This window comes from Haliotis cracherodii, unplaced genomic scaffold, assembly GCF_022045235.1.
Source record: "Haliotis cracherodii isolate W230 unplaced genomic scaffold, xgHalCrac1.p SCAF_2, whole genome shotgun sequence".
NCBI lineage: Eukaryota > Metazoa > Mollusca > Gastropoda > Lepetellida > Haliotidae > Haliotis > Haliotis cracherodii.
This window is the reverse complement of record NW_027266275.1, coordinates 41105420-41127126: the sequence shown is the minus strand read 5'-3', so window position 1 is coordinate 41127126 and position 21707 is coordinate 41105420. Positions and strand designations below refer to the sequence as shown.

General features: G+C 42.7%; 1 protein-coding gene across 1 annotated transcript in view; it reads left to right on the top strand.

Moving 5' to 3' along the window:
- The window catches only part of LOC139468106 (UPAR/Ly6 domain-containing protein crok-like), a 31721-nt gene extending 10576 nt beyond the window's left edge, over positions 1-21145 (top strand). The window contains exons 2-3 of the mRNA XM_071249840.1: positions 12529-12681; positions 13365-21145. Of these exons, the coding sequence (XP_071105941.1) occupies positions 12529-12681; positions 13365-13582 (371 nt within the window). The 3' untranslated portion in view covers positions 13583-21145. The remainder of the gene's footprint in view (positions 1-12528; positions 12682-13364) is intronic.
- The last annotated feature ends 562 nt before the right edge of the window (positions 21146-21707 follow it).

Here is a 21707-nt window from a genome sequence, read left to right as displayed (position 1 = left end):
GATGATTCTTTCAGAAAGCTTTATGCTCAGTCGCAGTGTGTTGAACAAGATTTATGTATTGTTTATTACATCACGATTTGAATATGCATGTGAAGTTTGGGACGGTTGAACAAAGGGCAGAGTGACTCCAACTGGAAGCATCAAGAATGGTAACTGGTTTATCAAGCTATACTTCTGTTAAAACTTAAAAGGATCGAGTGAGCAATGTTTATGTACATACGTTTCTCTATTTCTTTCCTTTCTGTCATTTGATGTATTAATTGTAAATTTGCACTCATGTAAATCTATGGGAGAGGGCGTTCCAAGTTGTGATAACTTGTACCCAATCCTTTTCATGAGAATGAAATACGTTTAAACTATTAATAACGTTAATATGCAAAGGCGAATAATGTGATAAACTAATATTAAGTAGTGGCAGGTGCTCAACCTTGTGGTCAACACCTGATGTCATCGCTTACTTTCACTTTGATTTCGTGAGCGATGGTTCTTGATGGCCTTTGCATATTGCTTCAGCTCGGTTCCAATATGCGAATATGGATGCCTCGAAGACCTGCGAGTCTTTCAAATAAGATCAAAGATGCATAATTACAATAAAATTTCAATAATGTAATGAAATAGCGCCCTCACCTGTTCTGGGGCTCGTTAACGTGAATAATTAACTTGTAAAACTTCACATGACGAAGACGCAGCCAATAACTTTACCATAGGACGTTGCGAGATAATGTATCATTTTATCGCCATGTACACAGTTAACTCCGTTGTGTCTACAGTGAAACCTTGTTAATTCGAACTTTATATATCATATATACAGATGAAGACGACGCAACTTTATAATCCTGGCAGAGTAGGCATCGTGGTGCAACGTCGGCACTCCGCTTGTATCGAATTTACGGATACGACGAGATATTTTAATGGTCCCCAGGACTTCGATCTTACGGGGTTTCACATTACATAAGTTTTAAATCCCATATTTTGATGGTAACTGTGGATCACGATATGTTGATAACATGCCACAGTATATGCCCAGAACTCACCAAATATCCAACAATAAGTCAATCCATGTCCGTCTGGGTTGGTGCAGTTGGCGCACACTCGTCAATACCCTGACGTTACGTCAAGGACGAAATGACGCCACACTCGACTTCCCCTTCTCAGCTAGTCAGCAATTGTCAAATACTGACACATACAGCTTATCTACACAGAAATATCATTAAGGGTAACCGAAGAAAACACTGCTTAATTTCAGTTGAAATGCTGAATAATTAAGTCCCAGCGCGTACGTGAATCAGTGAGTGATTATCGAAGTTGTAAACATATATCGACCCTCCTGCAGCTGCAGTTGCTGGTGGATATAAAACCACCAGTGGGTTGATTGAAATATTTACGTTGAAACAGCGTCGGAACTTGGGCTGAGGAAGATTCAGTAGCACCTGGCACGTAACGACATGCACTCGTGTGGCCCTGTCGCTCACGTGGGGCAGATGACAGCCTGATCAGAACGATGGAAGGGATGACCAGTAATAGGTGTTTGATTGTCACTCTACAAGGCGCTGTAGGTAATGATTGGCAATGGCAGGGATGACAAATTGGGTGCTAAGCACTATTTGCTATTCCGGTAGATGGATATTGTTGGTAGTACGATTTTACAAGGACGCAGCCGTTGGCACACTTTGTACCAGATATATGATAATCAGACAGAAGCATTAACCTTTATCTTGCTTAGTGATAAAAGATTATGTGTTTTAGTGTATTTCAGTCTCAGGAAGTGATAAGGTCAAATACAGTTGTCTTGTTGTTTTTTCGTTACATTCTTTTCTGTTTTCGTCGTCATTCTCGGTAGATTTCTGCTGTGGTCAAATGTATAAAATCTGTAGAACATCACTTGTCATTGACATCGTCGATAAGACCGTGGATACGTTGGTACTAGAGACAAAGAGACATTAAAATATGCAAATTAAAATATGGGGACAAGGTAACAGGGAAGGGAAGTAGCGTATTGACTATGATATTATAATGACCCGACGTTAATTTGCTGCATACTCGACCCGGTTGCTCACTCAATTTGCTTTTGACGAGGCATGCTTGAGAAACGAGTCCTTTTTCTTTGCAATTTAGTTTTGATCCGGATTCTAGTGGACGCTCGAGACCAATAGCGGTCCGATATCTGTTTATTGGTGTACCAACGTCTATTGAAAACTGGGGTGTATTGGAGGTTCAGCGTCTATTGAGGTACTCTATTGAGAACTCGAGTCGATGGGAGGTGCGGCGTCTATTGATGTACTCTATTGGGAACTCGAGTCGATGGGAGGTGCGGCGTCTATTGATGTACTCTATTGAGAACTCGAGTCGATGGGAGGTGCGGCGTCTATTGATGTACTCTATTGGGACCTCGAGTCGATGGGAGGTGCGGCGTCTAATGGGGTACTCTATTGAGAACTCGAGTCGATGGGAGGTGCGGCGTCTATTGATGTACTCTATTGGGAACTCGAGTCGATGGGAGGTGCGGCGTCTATTGATGTACTCTATTGAGAACTCGAGTCGATGGGAGGTGCGGCGTCTATTGATGTACTCTATTGGGACCTCGAGTCGATGGGAGGTGCGGTGTCTATTGAAGTAGTCTATTAGGAACACGGGTCGATGGGAGGTGCGGCGTCTAATGGGGTACTCTATTGGGAACTCGGGTCGATGGGAGATGAGGCGTCTAATGGGGTACTCTATTGGGAACTCGGGTCGATGGGAGATGCGGCGTCTAATGGGGTACTCTATTGGGAACTCGAGTCGATGGGAGGTGCGGTGTCTATTGAAGTAGTCTATTGGGAGCTCGGGTCGATGGGAGGTGCGGCGTCTAATGGGGTACTCTATTGGGAACTCGGGTCGATGGGAGATGCGGCGTCTAATGGGGTACTCTATTGAGAACTCGGGTCGATGGGAGATGCGGCGTCTAATGGGGTACTCTATTGGGACCTCGAGTCGATGGGAGATGCGGCGTCTAATGGGGTACTCTAGTGGGAACTCGGGTCGATGGGAGGTGCGGCGTCTAATGGGGTACTCTATTGAGAACTCGGGTCGATGGGAGGTGCGGCGTCTAATGGGGGTACTCTATTGAGAACTCGGGTCGATGGGAGGTGCGGTGTCTATTGATGTACTCTATTGAGAACTCGGGTCGATGGGAGGTGCGGCGTCTAATGGGGTACTCTATTGGGAACTCGGGTCGATGGGAGGTGCGGCGTCTATTGATGTACTCTATTGAGAACTCGGGTCGATGGGAGGTGCGGCGTCTATTGATGTACTCTATTGGGTACTCGGGTCGAAGGGAGCTGCGGCGTCTAATGGGGTACTCTATTGGGACCTCGAGTCGATGGGAGATGCGGCGTCTAATGGGGTACTCTATTGAGAACTCGAGTCGATGGGAGGTTCGGAGTCTATTGATGTACTCTATTGGGAGCTCGGGTCGATGAGAGGTGTGGCGTCTATTGAGGTACTCTATTGGGAACTCGGGTCGATGGGAGATGCGGCGTCTATTGATGTTCTCTATTGGGAACTCGGGTCGATGGGAGGTTCGGAGTCTATTGAAGTAGTCTATTGGGAACTCGGGTCGATGGGAGGTGCGGCGTCTATTGATGTACTCTATTGAGAACTCGGGTCGATGGGAGGTGCGGCGTCTATTGATGTACTCTATTGGAATCTCAGGTCTATTGGAGGTACATGGTCTATTGGGGAACTCTATTGGAATCTCGGGTCATTTGGCGAACCAGTGACTATTTGAATCACGGGTCTATTGGTCTACCAGCGTCTATTGGAGGTACAGCGTCTATTTGAAACTCGGGTCTGTTGGTGGACGTTGGTGACGTGATGAGACGATTGGCATTGACAATGAACTTTGTGTATTAATATTCATATGTGTATTACTTGATAAGAGTGGATTGACATTGAATCCACACAGTTGACGGACATTGACTCACACACATCCTACTGACATTCAATCCCTCACACTGGGATGACATTCAATCCTCTACAGTTGACGTTGAATCTCATTTAAATTGCCCTCAACACATACACACTCACACATAAACACCCACACACAATCACTGGATATCGCAACATAATTGACATGGTACCACACTCATTGAATGGCACACCTGTCACTGTTACCGAGTGCAATGTAGGCGCTTAATGATCACAGTTGTATGGATGGATCACTTCTAACTCTAACACACACAAAACCTTCAGGTAATATACGTATTCGATCCTTAAACCAATTTGCACATCCAGCCCCTGGAACAAAGAACAAGATTCCAACACTGACCCCATATATTGAGGATGACACCGGATGGTGGAGAGTTGGCCAGGCACCACATCCACCACCACCCCACCGGCTCAACATGTTCTTTTTTCTGTAAGTAATGATTTGGGATACTGGGGATTACTCATGCATGTTAAGATGTAAAGTGTCGGCTGTGGAGATATCAATAAAGCCCCGGATGTCCGCATTGATTGCTCATTCAGCAACACTACCTAAAAGCTAGGCTGCTATTTCAAGTGTTTAAAGTGTTACTGGCTGGTATTTAGAGAACATCCTCGTATGGATAAAAGGACATTGATGTAGTCATTCTAATAAGTGACTTGCATATAATTTCGTTTAAGGACACAGGTATCGGGATACCTTGCACGAATCAAAACGTGATTTTTAGGTCTAAAGTGTCTACTGTCTATGAGACATGCGTGCGGAAAAGAAACTGTAGGGAATGCAGCATCAAATGATTCAACATAAAAGGAAAGTTTCAAACAGCTTCACCAGTAGCTATACATGCAGTACTTTGGTACAGAATAACCACACATGGAGTGAACACATCAGTGCTTTATAGACGGGCTAGCATTAAATCGTTCTGGCAGAGTCAATGGGTCATTGGAAAACATGCTTAATGGGCAATTTCTGTAGGACCGAGTGCAGTGACACTGGGTAACTGATGATTGAAGTCACGTGATGATTGCACCACTGTGGAGGTGAAGTCAGCAATCACGTGGCAGACTTCGCCGGGGTTAGATCGAGAGATGTATCATTCAAACTGGTCGGCTGGTCGAAGGGGAGCAGGCGATCAATCAGATCCGTCCCATGATGCAGTAGGGTCTTCATCAGGTTTCCCAGCATACCGAGCGTTCCGTGTTGACTATTGTCAACAGGGTCTTTGTACGCCTGGAGTGTCTTCTGTCAGAAACCTTGAAGAGCGATAATGCCGCTTGTCAGTATTTTAAGTCTAACTGGACCATGTTGGATCATTTGAAACTTCATTGAAAATTTCTGCTGCAGAATCACCACGACTGACCATTTTCTCTTGCTATGAACATTAATGTTCTTGTAAAACATGTCAACTACACAATACTTCGTTGCACAGGTTGCCAATTGGGCGTTCCCTTCACGGTGGCCTCGTTCATCCATTATTCAGATCAACGTCAAGATAGTCACGGAACACCAATATAAGAAGTGTTTTATTGTACGTGTCCGTCCGTCTGTCAGCCTCCCAAACCGATAAATTTTTCTTGTTGATTTCTGTGTTGATCAGTCGAGTGGGGTACTGGTGCCTTTTGATGATTTGGGATGTTTATTTTATATATTTTTCATGTTTCCATGACAAGTTGGACTTATACTGAAAATGAGGAAAGTGCCTGTCGAATATTTCTCGATGAAACTTGCTATAACAGATCAGTCTAGTGGTGAACTTGTGCCTTATGATGATTTGAAATGTATATTATTTTATATTGTTTTATGTTTTCATGACGACAAGTAGGACTTTACGGAAAATAGGGTAGTGCTTGTTTCCGGTGCAGAACTCCAAAACTGTTGAATATGTCTCGATGAAACTTGCTATAACAGATCTGTCTTGTGGTGAACTAATGGTACCTTTTAATGATTTGGGATTTGAAAAATGCTGAACAGAATTATTTTCTTCTTCACTGAACTGAAGTTATCAAATGGCAATGAGCCTAACGTGGGGTATAAATCTCCAGCGAAGCTCCTTTCCCGAGTTGTACCAGACAACAAGAGTCATCAGGAGATGACATATCCCCCCTACATATCAACTCCTGATGTTATTTTATGTACATTTTGTTTCTGTGGCTAGGTGATTTTTTAACAATTTGCAGGAAGCGATATAATTCCTAATTTGCACCATGTTACTTTAGGTTAGAACAGCCCATACCATTGCATCATTGTCCACGTTAATGAATGCACCGGCTATGTCGATGCAAGATGTTCAAAGACATGACAAGGCTGGAATGTATGTTTATCAGAAAGGTGCATTCGGGTTTCCTTTCAGTTTGGACCCGATGGGTAACTTCCTTATCTTAGTTTCGAGTGTAGTGCATCGTATCTTCTCTGAACAGAGATATACACTAAGACACACTGATGGTTCACTTAATAGCTTATCGCGCCCAAGAGTCCCCCTAACACTTGTGGGGCATGTGATGTCGTGGAATTGTCGCCTAATGTCTTCCTACAGGAAGCTATCAGTGTTTAATCCACGGTTTAAAGGTACATGTATATCATTAAGAAACATAACCGTTTTGTAAACATGTTGTAAATGTGTTTTCCACATTAATCCATTGTTCAAATATGGGTTTTTTCAGTAACTAAGTAGTATTTCATACATGATTCAACATGTTCAAGGGTGTTTTCCACGGAGGCATGGCAGTAATGAATACATGGTTCAAAGATATTTTCCACAGAAGGATGGTGATTATATTACATGATTTAAAAAAGCTTCCAGAGAAGTATGATAGAACATATATTTAATACGTGATTCAAGGGTGTTTTCTACAGAATTATGGTTGTATTTAATACATGATTCAAAGGTGTTTTCTACAGAAGCAAGGTAATAATAATACATGATTCAATGATGTTTTCTACAGTAACATGACAGTGTACTTTACATGGCTGGCATTACGAACAGTTCTTATATATGCTTCTATGTACTTTGAGAACATTAAATACGCTACCACATATTACATACTAGACTCATGAAACTTGACATTGGGTCTGTCAGCTGAATACCTGAATGCCGTCTCACGTAAATATACAATTAACAGAGCGATTCGTAGCCAAATCCAAGTACAGCCAGTCTACAGGGTCCAGTGGTTTAAATATTACATAACTAGATTTCAGTATGAAACAAGAAGTCTGGGACTAGTGGACGGTACAGGTGTATTGCCTCATTACGAGGAAAGAACGCTGAATGATGACATAACGAGCATTTTGTGAAGTATTAGGCAAATTATTGAACACATGAACTACGACCGATATTAAGGAATCATCTGTTCATTCCGAACGCAAGACAGTACTTTGGGTAATTGTTAGGAAGATGGTACACAGACACATGAGACCACATGGTTCAGACTCCCAACACCTGCACGACACGTTCATCACGATGCATGTGATGTCTGTCTTGCATATGGATGAACCGTTTCTCCAAGAGAAGGCGAAACCCTGCGTCTATTCCACACAGAAGTGGCCTGTCTGCATGTCCCCTGATGCTCCCAGCTTCTCAGCCACAGCATGCTGATCCTGTTTCATCTGGCAAAGATGAATGCATTTGTTTACAAATCACTCCCAATCTAATTATCCCCTTGTTTGCTATCGAAACAAGCCCAAAGCCAGTACCCACAGTCTGATTGAGTGGACTCAGCCTCCGAGTTTAGACTTATCGGCGAACACGAGCATGTCGAGTGCCTTTGTGCATGTGTAATACACTGGTAGGGCTAGTTTCTCTCTTCTGTACACCGACTGACAAAACATTTCTGTTTTACTTTTTGATGCAATGTGATCATGAATTTAATGGCAAATTCATAAAATATTTTTGTTGCCTCACATTTATCTTCTAACTGCGCGGATTATTCTATTAATACTGAATGCAGCAGAGCAGTGTTGTGAGAGGATACTAACTTAATTCATTTGCAATTTAGGGGCATGTAGATACGTCGTACACACAGGAGGGGTTATGGTGGAAGGATGGGGAGGATGGAAGGATGTGTTGGGGTGGTAGGAGGGGTAATGGTGGAAGGATGTGTTGGGGTGGAAGGAGGGGTAATGGTGGAAGGATGGAAGGATGTGTTGGGGTGGTAGGAGGGGTAATGGTGGAAGGATGGAAGGATGTGTTGGGGTGGTAGGAGGGGTAATGGTGGAAGGATGGAAGGATGTGTGGGGGTGGCGGGAGGGGTAATGGTGGTAGGATGGGGAGGGTGGAGAGATGAGTGGGTGTGGGAGAAGGGGTTATGGTGGTAGGATGGGGAGGGTGGCTGGATGAGTGGGTGTAGCAGGAGGGGTTATGGTGGTAGGATGGGGAGGGTGGCTGGATGAGTGGGTGTGGCAGGAGGGGTTATGGTGGTAGGATGGGAAGGATGTGTAGGGGTGGCAGGAGGGGTAATGGTGGAAGGATGAGTGGGTGTGGCAGGAGGGGTTATGGTGGAAGGATGGGAAGGATGGAGGGATGTGTGGGGGTGGCAGGAGGGGTAATGGTGGAAGGATGGAAGGATGTGTCGGGGTGGTAGGAGGGGTAATGGTGGAAGGATGAGTGGGTGTGACAGGAGGGGTTATGGTGGTAGGATGGGGAGGATGGAAGGATGTGTAGGGGTGGCAGGAGGGGTTGAGGTGGTAGGATGGAAGGATGAGTGGGTGTGGCAGGAGGGGTAATGGTGGAAGGATTGGGAGGATGGAAGGATGTGTTGGTGTGGTAGGAGGGGTAATGGTGGAAGGATGGAAGGATGTGTTGGGGTGGTAGGAGGGGTAATGGTGGAAGGATGGAAGGATGTGTCGGGGTGGTAGGAGGGGTAATGGTGGAAGGATGGAAGGATGTGTGGGGGTGGTAGGAGGGGTAATGGTGGCTGGATGAGTGGGTGTGACAGGAGGGGTTATGGTGGAAGGATGGGGAGGATGGAGGGATGTATTGGGGTGGCAGGAGGGGTAATGGTGGAAGGATGGAAGGATGTGTGGGCGTGGCAGGAGGGGTTATGGTGGAAGGATAGGGAGGATGGAGGGATGTGTTGGGGTGGTAGGAGGGGTAATGGTGGGAGGGTGGCTGGATGAGTGGGGGTGGCAGGAGGGGTTATGGTGGTAGGATGGGGAGGGTGACAAGATGAGTGGAGGTGGCAGGAGGGGTTAGGACGGACTGATTGGGAGGTCGGCGGGAAGGGTTAGGGTGGAAGGATTGGGAGGATGGAAGGATGTGTGGGGGTGGCAGGAGGGGTTATGGTGGAAGGATTGGGAGGCCGGCTGGATGAGTGGGTGTGGCAGGAGGGGTTAGGATGGACTGATTGGGAGGTCGGCGTGAAGGGTTAGGGTGGAAGGAGGGGATAGTGTGGAAGGCATGAGGTGAAGGGTAGGGTTGGAAGGGTGGCTATGGGTGACAGTCGGTTGGGGGCAGGGGGCATAGGGACTGGAGCGGGGGTGAAAGGCGGTGGGCGAGGATGAGGTTGGCAGAGGGGAGGGGGGAGGTGAAAGGGTGTGTGGAGGTGCAGAGCTTGCAGAGATAAAAGGCACAGACAAATCAATACGTTCTACCGACTATAGAGAATTTATTCATGACGGTTATGAATACAAGAAAGCTTCTACAAGAACATGTTTACGATTTAACTCCACGATTCTTCGGAGACACTCAAGTCAGACATAAATCAGGTTGTGAATGCGGTTTTGAATGTATATGATATTCAAATTGTATACAATGAGGTACTTGGAGAACCCCATACAGTGGAGGCTTTGTTCAGTCCTTAGCGAGATGAGCTATTGATGCCGAGTCGTTCTATTGCCCTTTTCTTGTTATTTGATCCCCCAGAGTCTGAGGAACTGGCAGCACGGTGTCAGCCTGCCCCGAATGACGAGAATTCTGTAGCTAATGTCATAATGCTATCGCATATACGAATCACATGCCGTGGTTGTTACATGCGACTCTGATCTTGATGTAGGTGCACATGCGACTGACCGAGTGAGTCGGGGTTGACCGCCACTTTGAAGGGTATTTCTGTTGTGTCACGGCGGTTAGACGTAACGTAGAGGGAAACACAGACGTGACCGATAGGGGGACGGTATAAACGCTACTTTGAAGAGTATTTCTGGAGGGTATTATCATCTGTGGTTTATGAATCCCTGTGTCGACCCGGTACTATCACGTCAATAATAGACAATGGATTACTACACTGTGCACACATGATGAGCAAATATTGGTGTAGGAATACAACAGCAGTTATGTTACAATTCATCTGTTTGGAAAACGTTTACATATTGCATGAATTCATCATTCAGTGCTGGTATTTGTGGTGACAGCAGAATTTCATTATCGTGTTAGTTTTGCTCTGCTGATTATTTTCAAAGTGTTTCTGCTTTGTTGCATGTCTATGTGCGTTTGCTATTTTTGGACCGATCACTTAATATTCAGCGGGGAGGGGAGATTTATTTGAGACAGGGAGAAAGGGTCGTTTTTCGGACACTGCTTTAAATCAAACCGAACTATTATATTTTTTCACGATACAGTTTTGAGGGCAGCCAGCATATCCAGGGAACACAATGTTTATGGGAGTATGTCCTGATGACAAATTATCTATATACAGCTTGAATCATGCAACTTTGATCAAACAACTTTTGAGCAAGAGTCGCAAGCCTCTCTTTGAAATAGTCGTAGAAAGAGCATGCTAGATTCTACCCAAATAGTTGTGAAATGTAGACACCAAAACCTCTATATATATAGTTGGTATGGCTAGGACCTGGCGAAGGTACAACAGGTTGTGTCCAAACTTCGTATTTGTGGTTTTTGTGAACCACCAACTTCTAAACGCCTTCTAGAGTAATATCCAGAGTGTGTTTGGTCTTATGCACTGTCATTCTAACTTCTCTAAAATGAAATAAGTCAAGTTCGAAAAGAACAAGGTTCACCACCATGTTTTCTGGCTTCACATAACATGAACGTTATGAAATCATATATATATATATATATATATATATATTAATTGGTTTGTCAACACCTATAGCCTATAATAATCGTTACTTCATTCATGTCTGTTTTTAGAAAAGAGGCTTGATCTACAACGACTCGTAAAGCTGATACCAATTCTAGTTTCAGTCACATCAACAATCAGTCTCGGGTTCTCTCCAGTTGAACATACGACGCCACGATTATATTGGTTTTCGTCTGTTGTTGAGCCTTTGTTATTCAGTATTATTATAAGAAATATGACTGTTTTCGCTAATGCAGACAGATATCGATCTAACGATTCTCTGCACACACAACACTGCAGTTCCCCTTACGCAATAAAGCTCACCAATTGAAATATTTGCCAACTCTTTTCATCTTGTCTTCACAAACCAAAATCCATTATCAGGCGCGACTGTTTCATTGGAACTCAATACTGATGCTACAGAGGACCGTGTATAACCGCAAACTGATTGGATTGGGGCATTAACTTAATGAATGATATTGCGTGCCACTCCCTCCGTCTCCTCGTGACGTCACGACGCCAAGGTTCTCTTCCATTCCGTGCTCCAAACCGGACCACGCCAAGCCGGACCAGGGCCCAATTGGGGAGAGGATATCTTGCTGACAGGGATCGATAATGCGACGTGGATCTTCACACTGACCCAATTTTCTCAAATGCCTGTTTAAGATAATGACTTATGGTGATTGCTTTCTTCAGGTCGACTCCAAACGTTAAGTCAACTCTGCTTGTATTACCGTTTTGTTTTCAGGCACAGTTGGTAAAGCTTGGGAAATGCTCGGTGGTTATAAGGTCTTTCTTACAGAGTGAATGCTTTGCATGAAGGTTGTAGGGATGTTAGGTAGACGGCTATATGGTTGAGTGTCACCATGGTTTACACCATGAACATGCTACTGGTTTGGTTATTGTGTAGGTATATGATGTGAGAGTTGCTTGACGCTGTCACCGAACTGGGACAAACGACAGAATCTCGTGCACAGACTCTATCAATTATATTTCTCCACTCGGGATCCTTGGGAGCTTATACCTTGGGTCATTGGCCTTTGATTTTTCGTTGCATATCCACAAACGTTAATATTTTCGACTCTTAGCCAATAATTTAAAATAAAGAGACGTTATTTCAGGTGGTACCGTTCCAAAAGAAATCGACCAGATGAACAAATTTCCGGAGTATCGAATCTTGAAAACCTTCAAAATACAAGAAGACGCTCCAAGAAAGTAGTCGTCTGTAGTAACAACATTTTACTGTATAATCTCAGAATTGTATACAATCTTTTCCAACACATTTCAGTGTAAGTATTACCATCTCGTTATACATTGAAAGCCCAAAACATAATGCTTGAACTAAACACTCTGAGCCGAAATGTCAGCAGCCTTGGGAGTTCTCTATTATGTTGTGGTGCCTTCAGTCCTCACCAGGCGGAAATACCAGACGTTGCACGTGCTGAGCAAAAGTGCACGTGCAGATCATGCAGGGGATATTGCCAAAATGGTCCACGACTTTACATTCTCAGCCGGGTCAGCGCCACCTGACGGTGTTTGTTTCTGTTTCAGGACTCGCCATCGAGTGTTTCATCTGTAATTCCTATCTTCACGGCGATGATTGTCGGAACTTGCCGGAAGAAAAACAGTATTTGTACAAGCAGAGGTGTGATTTCCTTGAGGGTAACAAGACGTACACCGTCTGCCGCAAAATGGTCCAAGAACGTGAGTAAACAGAATTATCTCCCTTTCTAAACGAACTACTTGACAAATCAAGGGAGTACAAATCAATAATTTCCTCCAGACTGCCCTTGTTTGATCGCTTCCCAACAGCGTATATCTTGAGATGTCAATAGCACTCATTCTTAAGTTGACCGTTTGGTACATGTTGGGTTTTGTTGAAACAACGAAAGCCAATACACTTTTAAAACTATAAGTTCGAAATGATTCTTAGTGCTGGTATAATTAAAGACTGTCATCCAGCTATGTATGACCACGTTGAAGTTAACACCGAGATGGGTTTAGGTGTTATAGATAATGTTGTGTCAGTTTGACTGTACTTCGATTAAGTTTAGAATAACGGAAATCGTCTCTGTCTGTAAGTACAAGAGACGCAAATTGCTTCACTCGGAATAAGGAGGGAGGGGAGCAAAATGGCCAATCGTTTTTGCTTTCGCTTTCGTTTAGACTGTTTCCCGTTCTCTTTTCGGCACGACATTTTTATCATATGTAGTGATTGGCTCTTGTCGATGAATCTATGTTTACAAGATACCTTTTAATAATTTCACGCGTTATTAATTGTCGGGTAATGTATTCATCATAATAATTATGGATTAAACAATCTTGAAACTTTGATCTTAGAGATAATGATGTGATGTTGATATTGACAAGGTACGTTTTGTTTTCAGTACCGGATGAAGTCCGTATAATCCGCCAGTGTGGGTCGATGGGTAAACCCGGGTGCATCGCCCGCAGTGGAACGAGGGGTGTTCGCTTCCGGTATTGTCACTGTGGGGAATCGCTATGTAATATGGGACCAGCTGTCATACCTCATCTTCCCACGTATTTCACAATTGCCATAGCAACGTTTGTCATTCCTCGGATCTATCAGAAACTACGGGAATGAGGAAATGACCGGCACATCTGTTGACAAGGTCAAGGCCTTTTGTAAGCAGCTAACATGGATACAAGTAAACCGAATGTCCAGTGTAGTAGATGGACGCCATGCCGTATCCAGTCCTACCCAGATGCAATCATAGTAGATGTAGTCGATACGGGGTTAACTCCCTTGGGGTACACCACCAGAGGGCGCTAGTGCTTTTCATCACAGAGCTTATTTCAGGCTGCTGAATCTGTCATTCTGGTTCCTTCAACTTTTCGTTATAACGCGAAATAAAGCTGATTACGTCACACACGGACACATTCCTACCAAGAGCATATAATAGACTCATTTATAGACGTGGAAACACCCCATTAGAAGCACCGTTCATCCGTATTGATCACCTGAAGGCTAATGCGTATTCACAACGTATTGATGTTACCGTATCTAATATACCTGTGTTGGTTTTAGTTACCTCAGAACCAAAGTTATAAGGTCAAGCGGCATGACTGTTTCCCCCAACACATTTGGCCAGTAGAATATGAGAAGTGTCATTTTTGCGCAAATTTCTACAGGCATGACTCCGTGCAAAGCAAATCAGTGGTGCCCAACTTGTTGGATCACAGTAATAATCATGGAATCTGATATTAACCTTTTTTTAGCGATTATGATTTTTCGACTAGTCGCATTTAGTTTATGTTAGTTTACAAAATGATGATACATATGTACTGAATGTGTCAATACCATCTATACATGAATTATCGAAACAGGCATATTTCAAGACGTTTTTATGAACGTCCTATTGTATCCAATGTGTAAAATTGCAAACCTTTGGAAAACCAGTGTGAAAGCAGTTTTGAGCCAGGTGCAGCAGTATAACGAGGGCTCTAGATGTGTGGGAATGTGACGGACTTTGTTGTTATAAACGTGAGAGATCCTGCTGCTGCAATGGCTAATCAGGTAGGTGTAAGGCTCAGGGATAGGTGATATTTTTGGAAGCATGTCAATGCTGTCAATGTTCAAGTTATGATATATAGGTGTGGTACATGTGATTACCGTTCAGATGGCAACACTGTGATAAGCGATCATGGATTAGATTTGATCAGGAATGTTGATGTATTTGTATAGTAACGTGGAGTATATTCTTAAAGAGATTAGATTATGAAGTTTAATGTACATTTCTGTATGTTGTGACATTGATAATGTAGATACAGGTCCCCCTGCCAGAAGGCATCTGTCACACGAAGGTTGGTGTACAGGAAGCTTAGAATGGACACTGAGCCGGTCCAATGTGCAACAAGAACTTTAAATAAGGTCCTGATAAAAGAATTGGCAATTTTTCAATATGGAGTCAAGATGCGCTTTCAGGCATCTGCAACGGTTCGTGTGTAGAATATAACCAAAACAGGCACCTCTAGCGATTGAAGAGCTCAGTAATTGGCGTGTGGAGAACTGACTTCCTTACATGAACTTCCGGGGGCAGGTAAGCTACATTTACGAGTAGAAGAGAGCATTTCTCTTCTCTTAGCTCATTAGTAATAACGCTTCTGGACAAAGGACTCTTCTTAAAGTAATGCTGCTCTGTGTGTTTGTTTGTGCTATCTATTCCTTTATTAAGTCTCTAATGAGTTCCTGACAAACGCATGTGTTTGCATCAATGATCTCAAAGAACAATCAAGACCATGAACGTGAAAGATGAACAATGTGTGTATGTGATCCTGCACATCGTCCTTGTGTGACCTGACGAATATATTGACACAGATCATCATCATGTCCTCTAATCATCTTTAATGGATATCGATTCGGAAGAATCTCTTTGGGGAATAGGTTGATCTTGATATGAATCGTGTTCATTGGCGGCATCATTTCCTGTGTTGTGCATAGTGGTATAGCACGTTTTTATTATGCCACAACTACATTGTTGAACATTACGATCAAATGGTGACAATCATCTACAAGCCAAGTCTCAGTTCCTCGCGGAGAATGTCGCATAAACCAAGGTGCATCCCAATGAATATTTCATGGATCCGTTACGCTACACGCGGTTGTAAAACGCTAATCAACTATGTGTTATTGACATGTATATATAACAACATTAATCGGTATTGTCACAGTACCACCTGCACGTGAACAGTGATATCGATTTGAAATATGCATGTATCAAACAATCCGTGACATGCATTGCTGTATATGATGTGTAGAACATTGTATCCACTCTTCCAAGATCTTGTGGTTGTAAATCCATCGACACTTAACACCAATGCTTCCATGGTCATCTGGAGCCATTCAGTGTCTGAGTTCGAGCCTTGGGGGCGTAGTACTAACCAACTTTAGCCACCTTCTTAAAGATAGCTTATCCTTGCATAGCACAGTAAGATCTGCTTTCGAAAAAGGTTCCATGAAGAACGTGGTTTCAATTAAAAGAAAGGATAGTTAAATGGAATAAGTTGTGTATAAAATATATCTTCGTGAATGAGTTGTGTGTCCAATGTGGATATTTTACTAGGAAATGAGTGCTGAATATGCTGCTATTGCTGGAACAAAGGATATGCCACTACGGACAGAGTACGTGTATGCTTCTATTGATGGGGCAATGGATACGCTACTATTACCGAAGTAAAGGATATGCCACTACGAAATGAAATCAGGAAGTGAGTAAAAGATATGATACTGTGACCGAATCAAGGATATGGTACAACGATCCGAGTAAAGGATATTCAACTGTGGACTGGGTAAATGATATTAATGCATGACTGCTGGGTATGAGGCTAAGGCCAATATGGGTGCTTCGTATGCCCTCGTCATGTTAGATGTTGTTTCACCAATGAGATGGTATCCAGGTAATATGTGTATTTGATCTCATAATGTTTGAAATACATGGTAGATATTGCTTTGTAAAATGTTAAAACGGGAAATGGTTTACGGAAAAGCTGATTAGGACTAAGTATGACGTCATTATTGAAAAAAAGCTTTCAGAATGGAATTAGTCATTTAGTTTTGTGGGAATGTAACTCTGTTACGTGAGATTTGCGTGAGCGACTAAGTATGTTAGCATGGCGCGAAGACACTACGGCCTTGTGTCCGACTGGGAAAGGTTTAAGTTTGTTCTGTTTTATGGGAATAATACGTTAGAATAATACGTATGATTCGAGATGGCTTGACCCTGTGTATGATAGAGGGACATCAAGTCTCCATCAACACGTCTGTATGACGTGACTTCATATAGAAACTCTACAGGATTTCTTATAACAATGAATGCTTTGTGTTGTAGTACATAGTTTAACGTGTTTCAAATAGATGTCCCATATGTCCCTGCCTGTCTTGTGACGGCCTCGGTTCTGCAGTCATCACCAATGTTAATGAATATAGAATAAGGATTACTGGAAACCAATAACGGACTTTCCTCCTTATGTTCTTGATATTATTGATAATAGATATTGATAGATATTGATAGATATATTCATTTTACGTTCACGGTGAATTATAACATTATCCTGCAAGTAGAAAATATTTTTGGATTCATATTTTGGTTATTTTTAAGATATAGTCGAATCATAAGACACGGAAGACTCTTATGCATGTTATTAAAGTGTATGGTTTAACACCGAGATCAGTAATGTTAAAAATGGCAAAAATGTGGATCCCTAAATATCGCTTGTGGGTATCTAGCCATGTAGTTTACTGTGCACTAAGTGTACATGTAGCTTCTATGTATTCGATGTTTCCTCTCAGTCACTAGGTCATACTTGTAACGGTAAACTGTTGTAACTAACCTAATAAAAATCACAGACGTAACAATGCTGGTTGTGAAGTGCATCACCATATCACAAGGTACCCCGTCCTACCGCATCAGCCCCACCCTTACCCCCAAAGCCTCTCAGTCTACCCCCAGGTCCCACCCCAGAGTAGACATGCCAATGTTCCCCTCTCCAAGCAGTTACATCAGTCTTACTCTTATATGTCCCTTTTTACTTTTGAACGAAAACAACATTGTATTCACATAACAATACTCATCATTATTGAATATGAATACACTATAGTGTTATATCTGACTCATATATTATACATGGTATTCATAAACAACAGATGCACACCTGCACATATGTTCTCGCTGGTATATTGCCCTCCCTTTAAGAGTGAACATATTTTAGTTAAGGGTGCTAATATATAAAATATATATTCAAATATATCTGAAATATATTCCCGACTCCATGCCCGAAATGTGAATCTGAGAAGTGCGTCGTGGCAGGCTAGACCAAGCTGCTCCATATCCAACTAATTTGCCCCTGCCGCCCTAGTTAAGTCAAACTTCCCTCAGTATGCCAGTATATTACTGAAGCGCTACCTCCTAAACCGACAGAGCCAGTGTGCTCGACTCTCCCTTATCGCCCAATTACCGGTAAGCGCACACGTGTTCCCATACGCTTTGGTAGTTAATTATCGACAGGGGTCGTAACCACTAATATGATTCTCTCACAGAGAATGTTTGTAAACCATTGTAAGAAAGACATCTTTAATCATATATTGTCATAGAACTCGATTTTGCATGTTAAGATTAGATGTGAAATACCTCCCACATCCTCCCACTATTCACGCGAGTGTAAACCCCACCCCACCCCCTACGCACCCACCCCCACAGACTCTATATTTAACCTACCCCTTACACCTTTAACCCTCTGTCCAAACACTCCCACCCTCCCACCTCATCACTCACCCCACGCGCTTGTGTGTGAACTTGCTTCATTGGCTGCACACGTGCCGGCATGATAAGACTTTAGGGAGACTATAGATTGGGGTCCGAAGTATTCTATGCAGAACTCCCGTTTAGTTCCATATATTATGTGTACATATGCTGTGTAGTGGTTCCAGTTATGTCTTGTAGTCATGGTTACTCAGGATGTAGAGCAATGGTATGTGATAATACCTGTTACTTACCGACACGTTACTGTTACGGCAAACCTGCTTGTTATACACGTAACGTATTGTTACGGTCACCGTGTTGTTAGTTGATCGGTACCTATTATTTATTAATCTTACAGAGATTAATGTGTATATTTCTTGCATTTCGTTACGGGAGATGTGTGTATACATGTATTGTTTTCATTTTGACTGTTCGTTGGTGTTTAAGACGCGTTACACCACGTGATAGTCACGTGACATCATCTTATGCATCATTGGTCGGTTATAAAACAAATGTCTTAAGTGGAGAAATCTATTTATGCAGACAATGAGTGAAGTTAGTGGCATGTTAAAACTTTCAAGGGGTACAAAATCCAACTTAACTCAAGCATAAGATGACGTAACTCAAACAAGAAATCATTCACGTGTAAATGTTTGATTAAAGTCAGATACATACCTCCAACGACATTCTATGGCGTGTCCGAATTTCATTGGTCAACCGTCACTATGGTATTCAAACCGCAATCACGTGACTGATTTCTCATTTGACTGGTGTGACGTCATATGGCGACGTGTGTTCGTGAACGGTGTCTGGTGTGTATGTATATTGGGTCCGCATCAAGGACCATCGTTATCTAGAGTGGCAGCTTATTCTCTGCCATCCCATCTTTCTTTCACATCCTAGAAGTGATCCTTATACACTGTATTGTCAACCTAGTCGACGCCAGAGGGCGCTCTCGTGTAGGCTGTCTACTGTTGGTATTGCCAAGAAATAATTTTGCCATGGGTTGTGAATGACTCAAATTTAATTCTCCAGTTAAAGAGATCATATTTGAGAAACACAATCGTTGTGAACAATATCTACGTTTACACAAATGTTTAAATCTAAAAAATATATAGAAAGGACAATGTATTTATATCCGTTTTATCATAAATACATACGAATAGCCTTTATGTTATGTAAATGAGTAAGTCAGAGTTATTTTTAAATATAACCACAAATGATGATCTGAACTTTAGCAACAAAGTTAAATATACACATATATATCATCATTAATAAATATCAGAGGAAAAACAGTCGGTTCTATACGATTTTATCCCACTGAGAACGTATTTAGTAGTTGTGGTGGTAAATCTGTAGACGTGCATTAGTGCCATCTATTCGTGAATACAACATCAAGTGCTGACATTGTTAGCGAGGTGCACTGCGGATGATGGATAGGAAGCGATGTTACTCATTAGCGTAGAAGCTTCTGTAGGCGCGTCGTGCCATTCTCGAAGCAACACGACCAGATCGAAATAATTCAGACTGTTCGAACAGCAACAGACGGGCTTGTTCCTAATTTCTCTGTAAACTCAGCCTGGGTTGTTGCATATTTTGGAAAAAAAGCTCGTTGTGTATGCATGCGACTAAATGCCAATGCGCCATATATCTGTTCATACATGAATAGCAAACTATATATAGTATAACTTGATACGATGTTATTATGATGCTAGCTCTCAAAATACTGTCAGAATGTGCTGTTTTAATCGTCTTGTAATGTTTGAATCGTTTGTGTAAAGCAAAATATACTCATTATGGAAACGTTAAAATCACGTGTAGATATACTGGCTGGTGTAATAGTTCCGGAGTTGTTGTGTCAGGCTCTGTATGTCGAGGAAAACAACTCCCGGCAGCATGAACACGCACCACTAAATACTTCTGTGACATGATCAGCAAGGGGGAATACAAGATCGCTTCTTCACTTCTAATCCACTTCATTGCTTGTAAAGCTGCCGATGAAAGGGCAATAAGGAGATTTGATGCGGGAAAGAACTGCCTAAGAAGTCGCCATCCTCAATAAAATCATGTGTTCCTGTTCGACGAACTTCAAAATTATACTAATATCAATAAACTTCAGAAGACGTACATTTTGAGTCAAGTCACGTGGCAGATTGTGAATGGTCAATACCGATTGCAGACGTCTACATGCTTTCGTCACCACTCGCCCTTTTCCGTAACCAGCCATTCGGCTTGTACCGGAATGACACGAGTAGTCACGAATGGTGTACATGGTCAGTCGTCCTGCTTCTGTGGTCAGTCGTGTGTAAACAGGGGTCCTACACACCTTCTGACCCGGCGGGATCACGTCGCTGGACATCGTCCACTAGGTTCACGCCATTGTTACTTTTGTCGTAATATTGCGACATTTATGTTAAATAGGCCCGTTTTAGAGATGTAACCGTTGTAAGTAACTGGCCACGCTTAGAACCAGTAGAATTTGTATGAATAGTTCGTTTTTTCTTCATCAGAACACAGAGGCAGTTTTCGTTTGGAGGCTGGTAAAAAAAATAGTAACCGCCCTTCAAACGAACACTCTGAGCTCGAACTCGCGGAAAGTAGGACATGCTCTGTCGTTTTAGACCAGCATTCAATATACGGTGGAATGAGCGGGGTAATTTACGTGTTACTTACTCATTCCTCTCAAATTTGAGAGCGGATATGACGTCACTACATTGAAGGCACAAAGGGAAGATAACTGTTGACTTCCCAGTGGAGCTCAGCGTGCACGCCCTGTGTATCGGTATTCGTGTATTATGTATGTGTATCTCGAGATCGTGTCTGTGTTGTGTCTCTCCACCCTAGCTTCCATCCAACAGGCGTCTTGATCGATCCGATCTGATCGATTAGTTGCAATAAAATCACATATCGACAACGAACATGTGTCTGTTTTAATTGCCATCGGCCACGCAATAATGCTGCCCTTTGCATGATATCATCAAATAATTATATACTGCTGGATACGTGCTTGTTATTGCAAGAGCCATTTGCACATGTATGTATGATGTAACTTGGATACCGTGCATTACATCATTAGTCTGTAGTCTGTAGCATCCGATTGTGTACCCAATAAACTGTCGCTGTCGTATTACTGCGCTACCGCCGGGATGCATTGACCAATCGTCTATGATACACACTGCCTCACCATTGACGCACGGTGCGATATCGATTGATCGCTGAGCCAATTTTATATAAGGCGAGTATTCTGGTGACAGCGGAAATGGAGGTTTTAGTAAGTATATTGGACGTTGTATGTAAGAACATCGGAACGATGTGTATAGTGCGCATGTCAAATTTGGGCAACTGCGTATGTATATATGTAGAACAGATACTGTATATGGAACATGTATCACAGACAAAACTGTACTGTTGTTGATGATAGAACCAGTTGTAGTGAGTGAGTGAGTTGGGTTTAACGCCGCTTTAACAGTA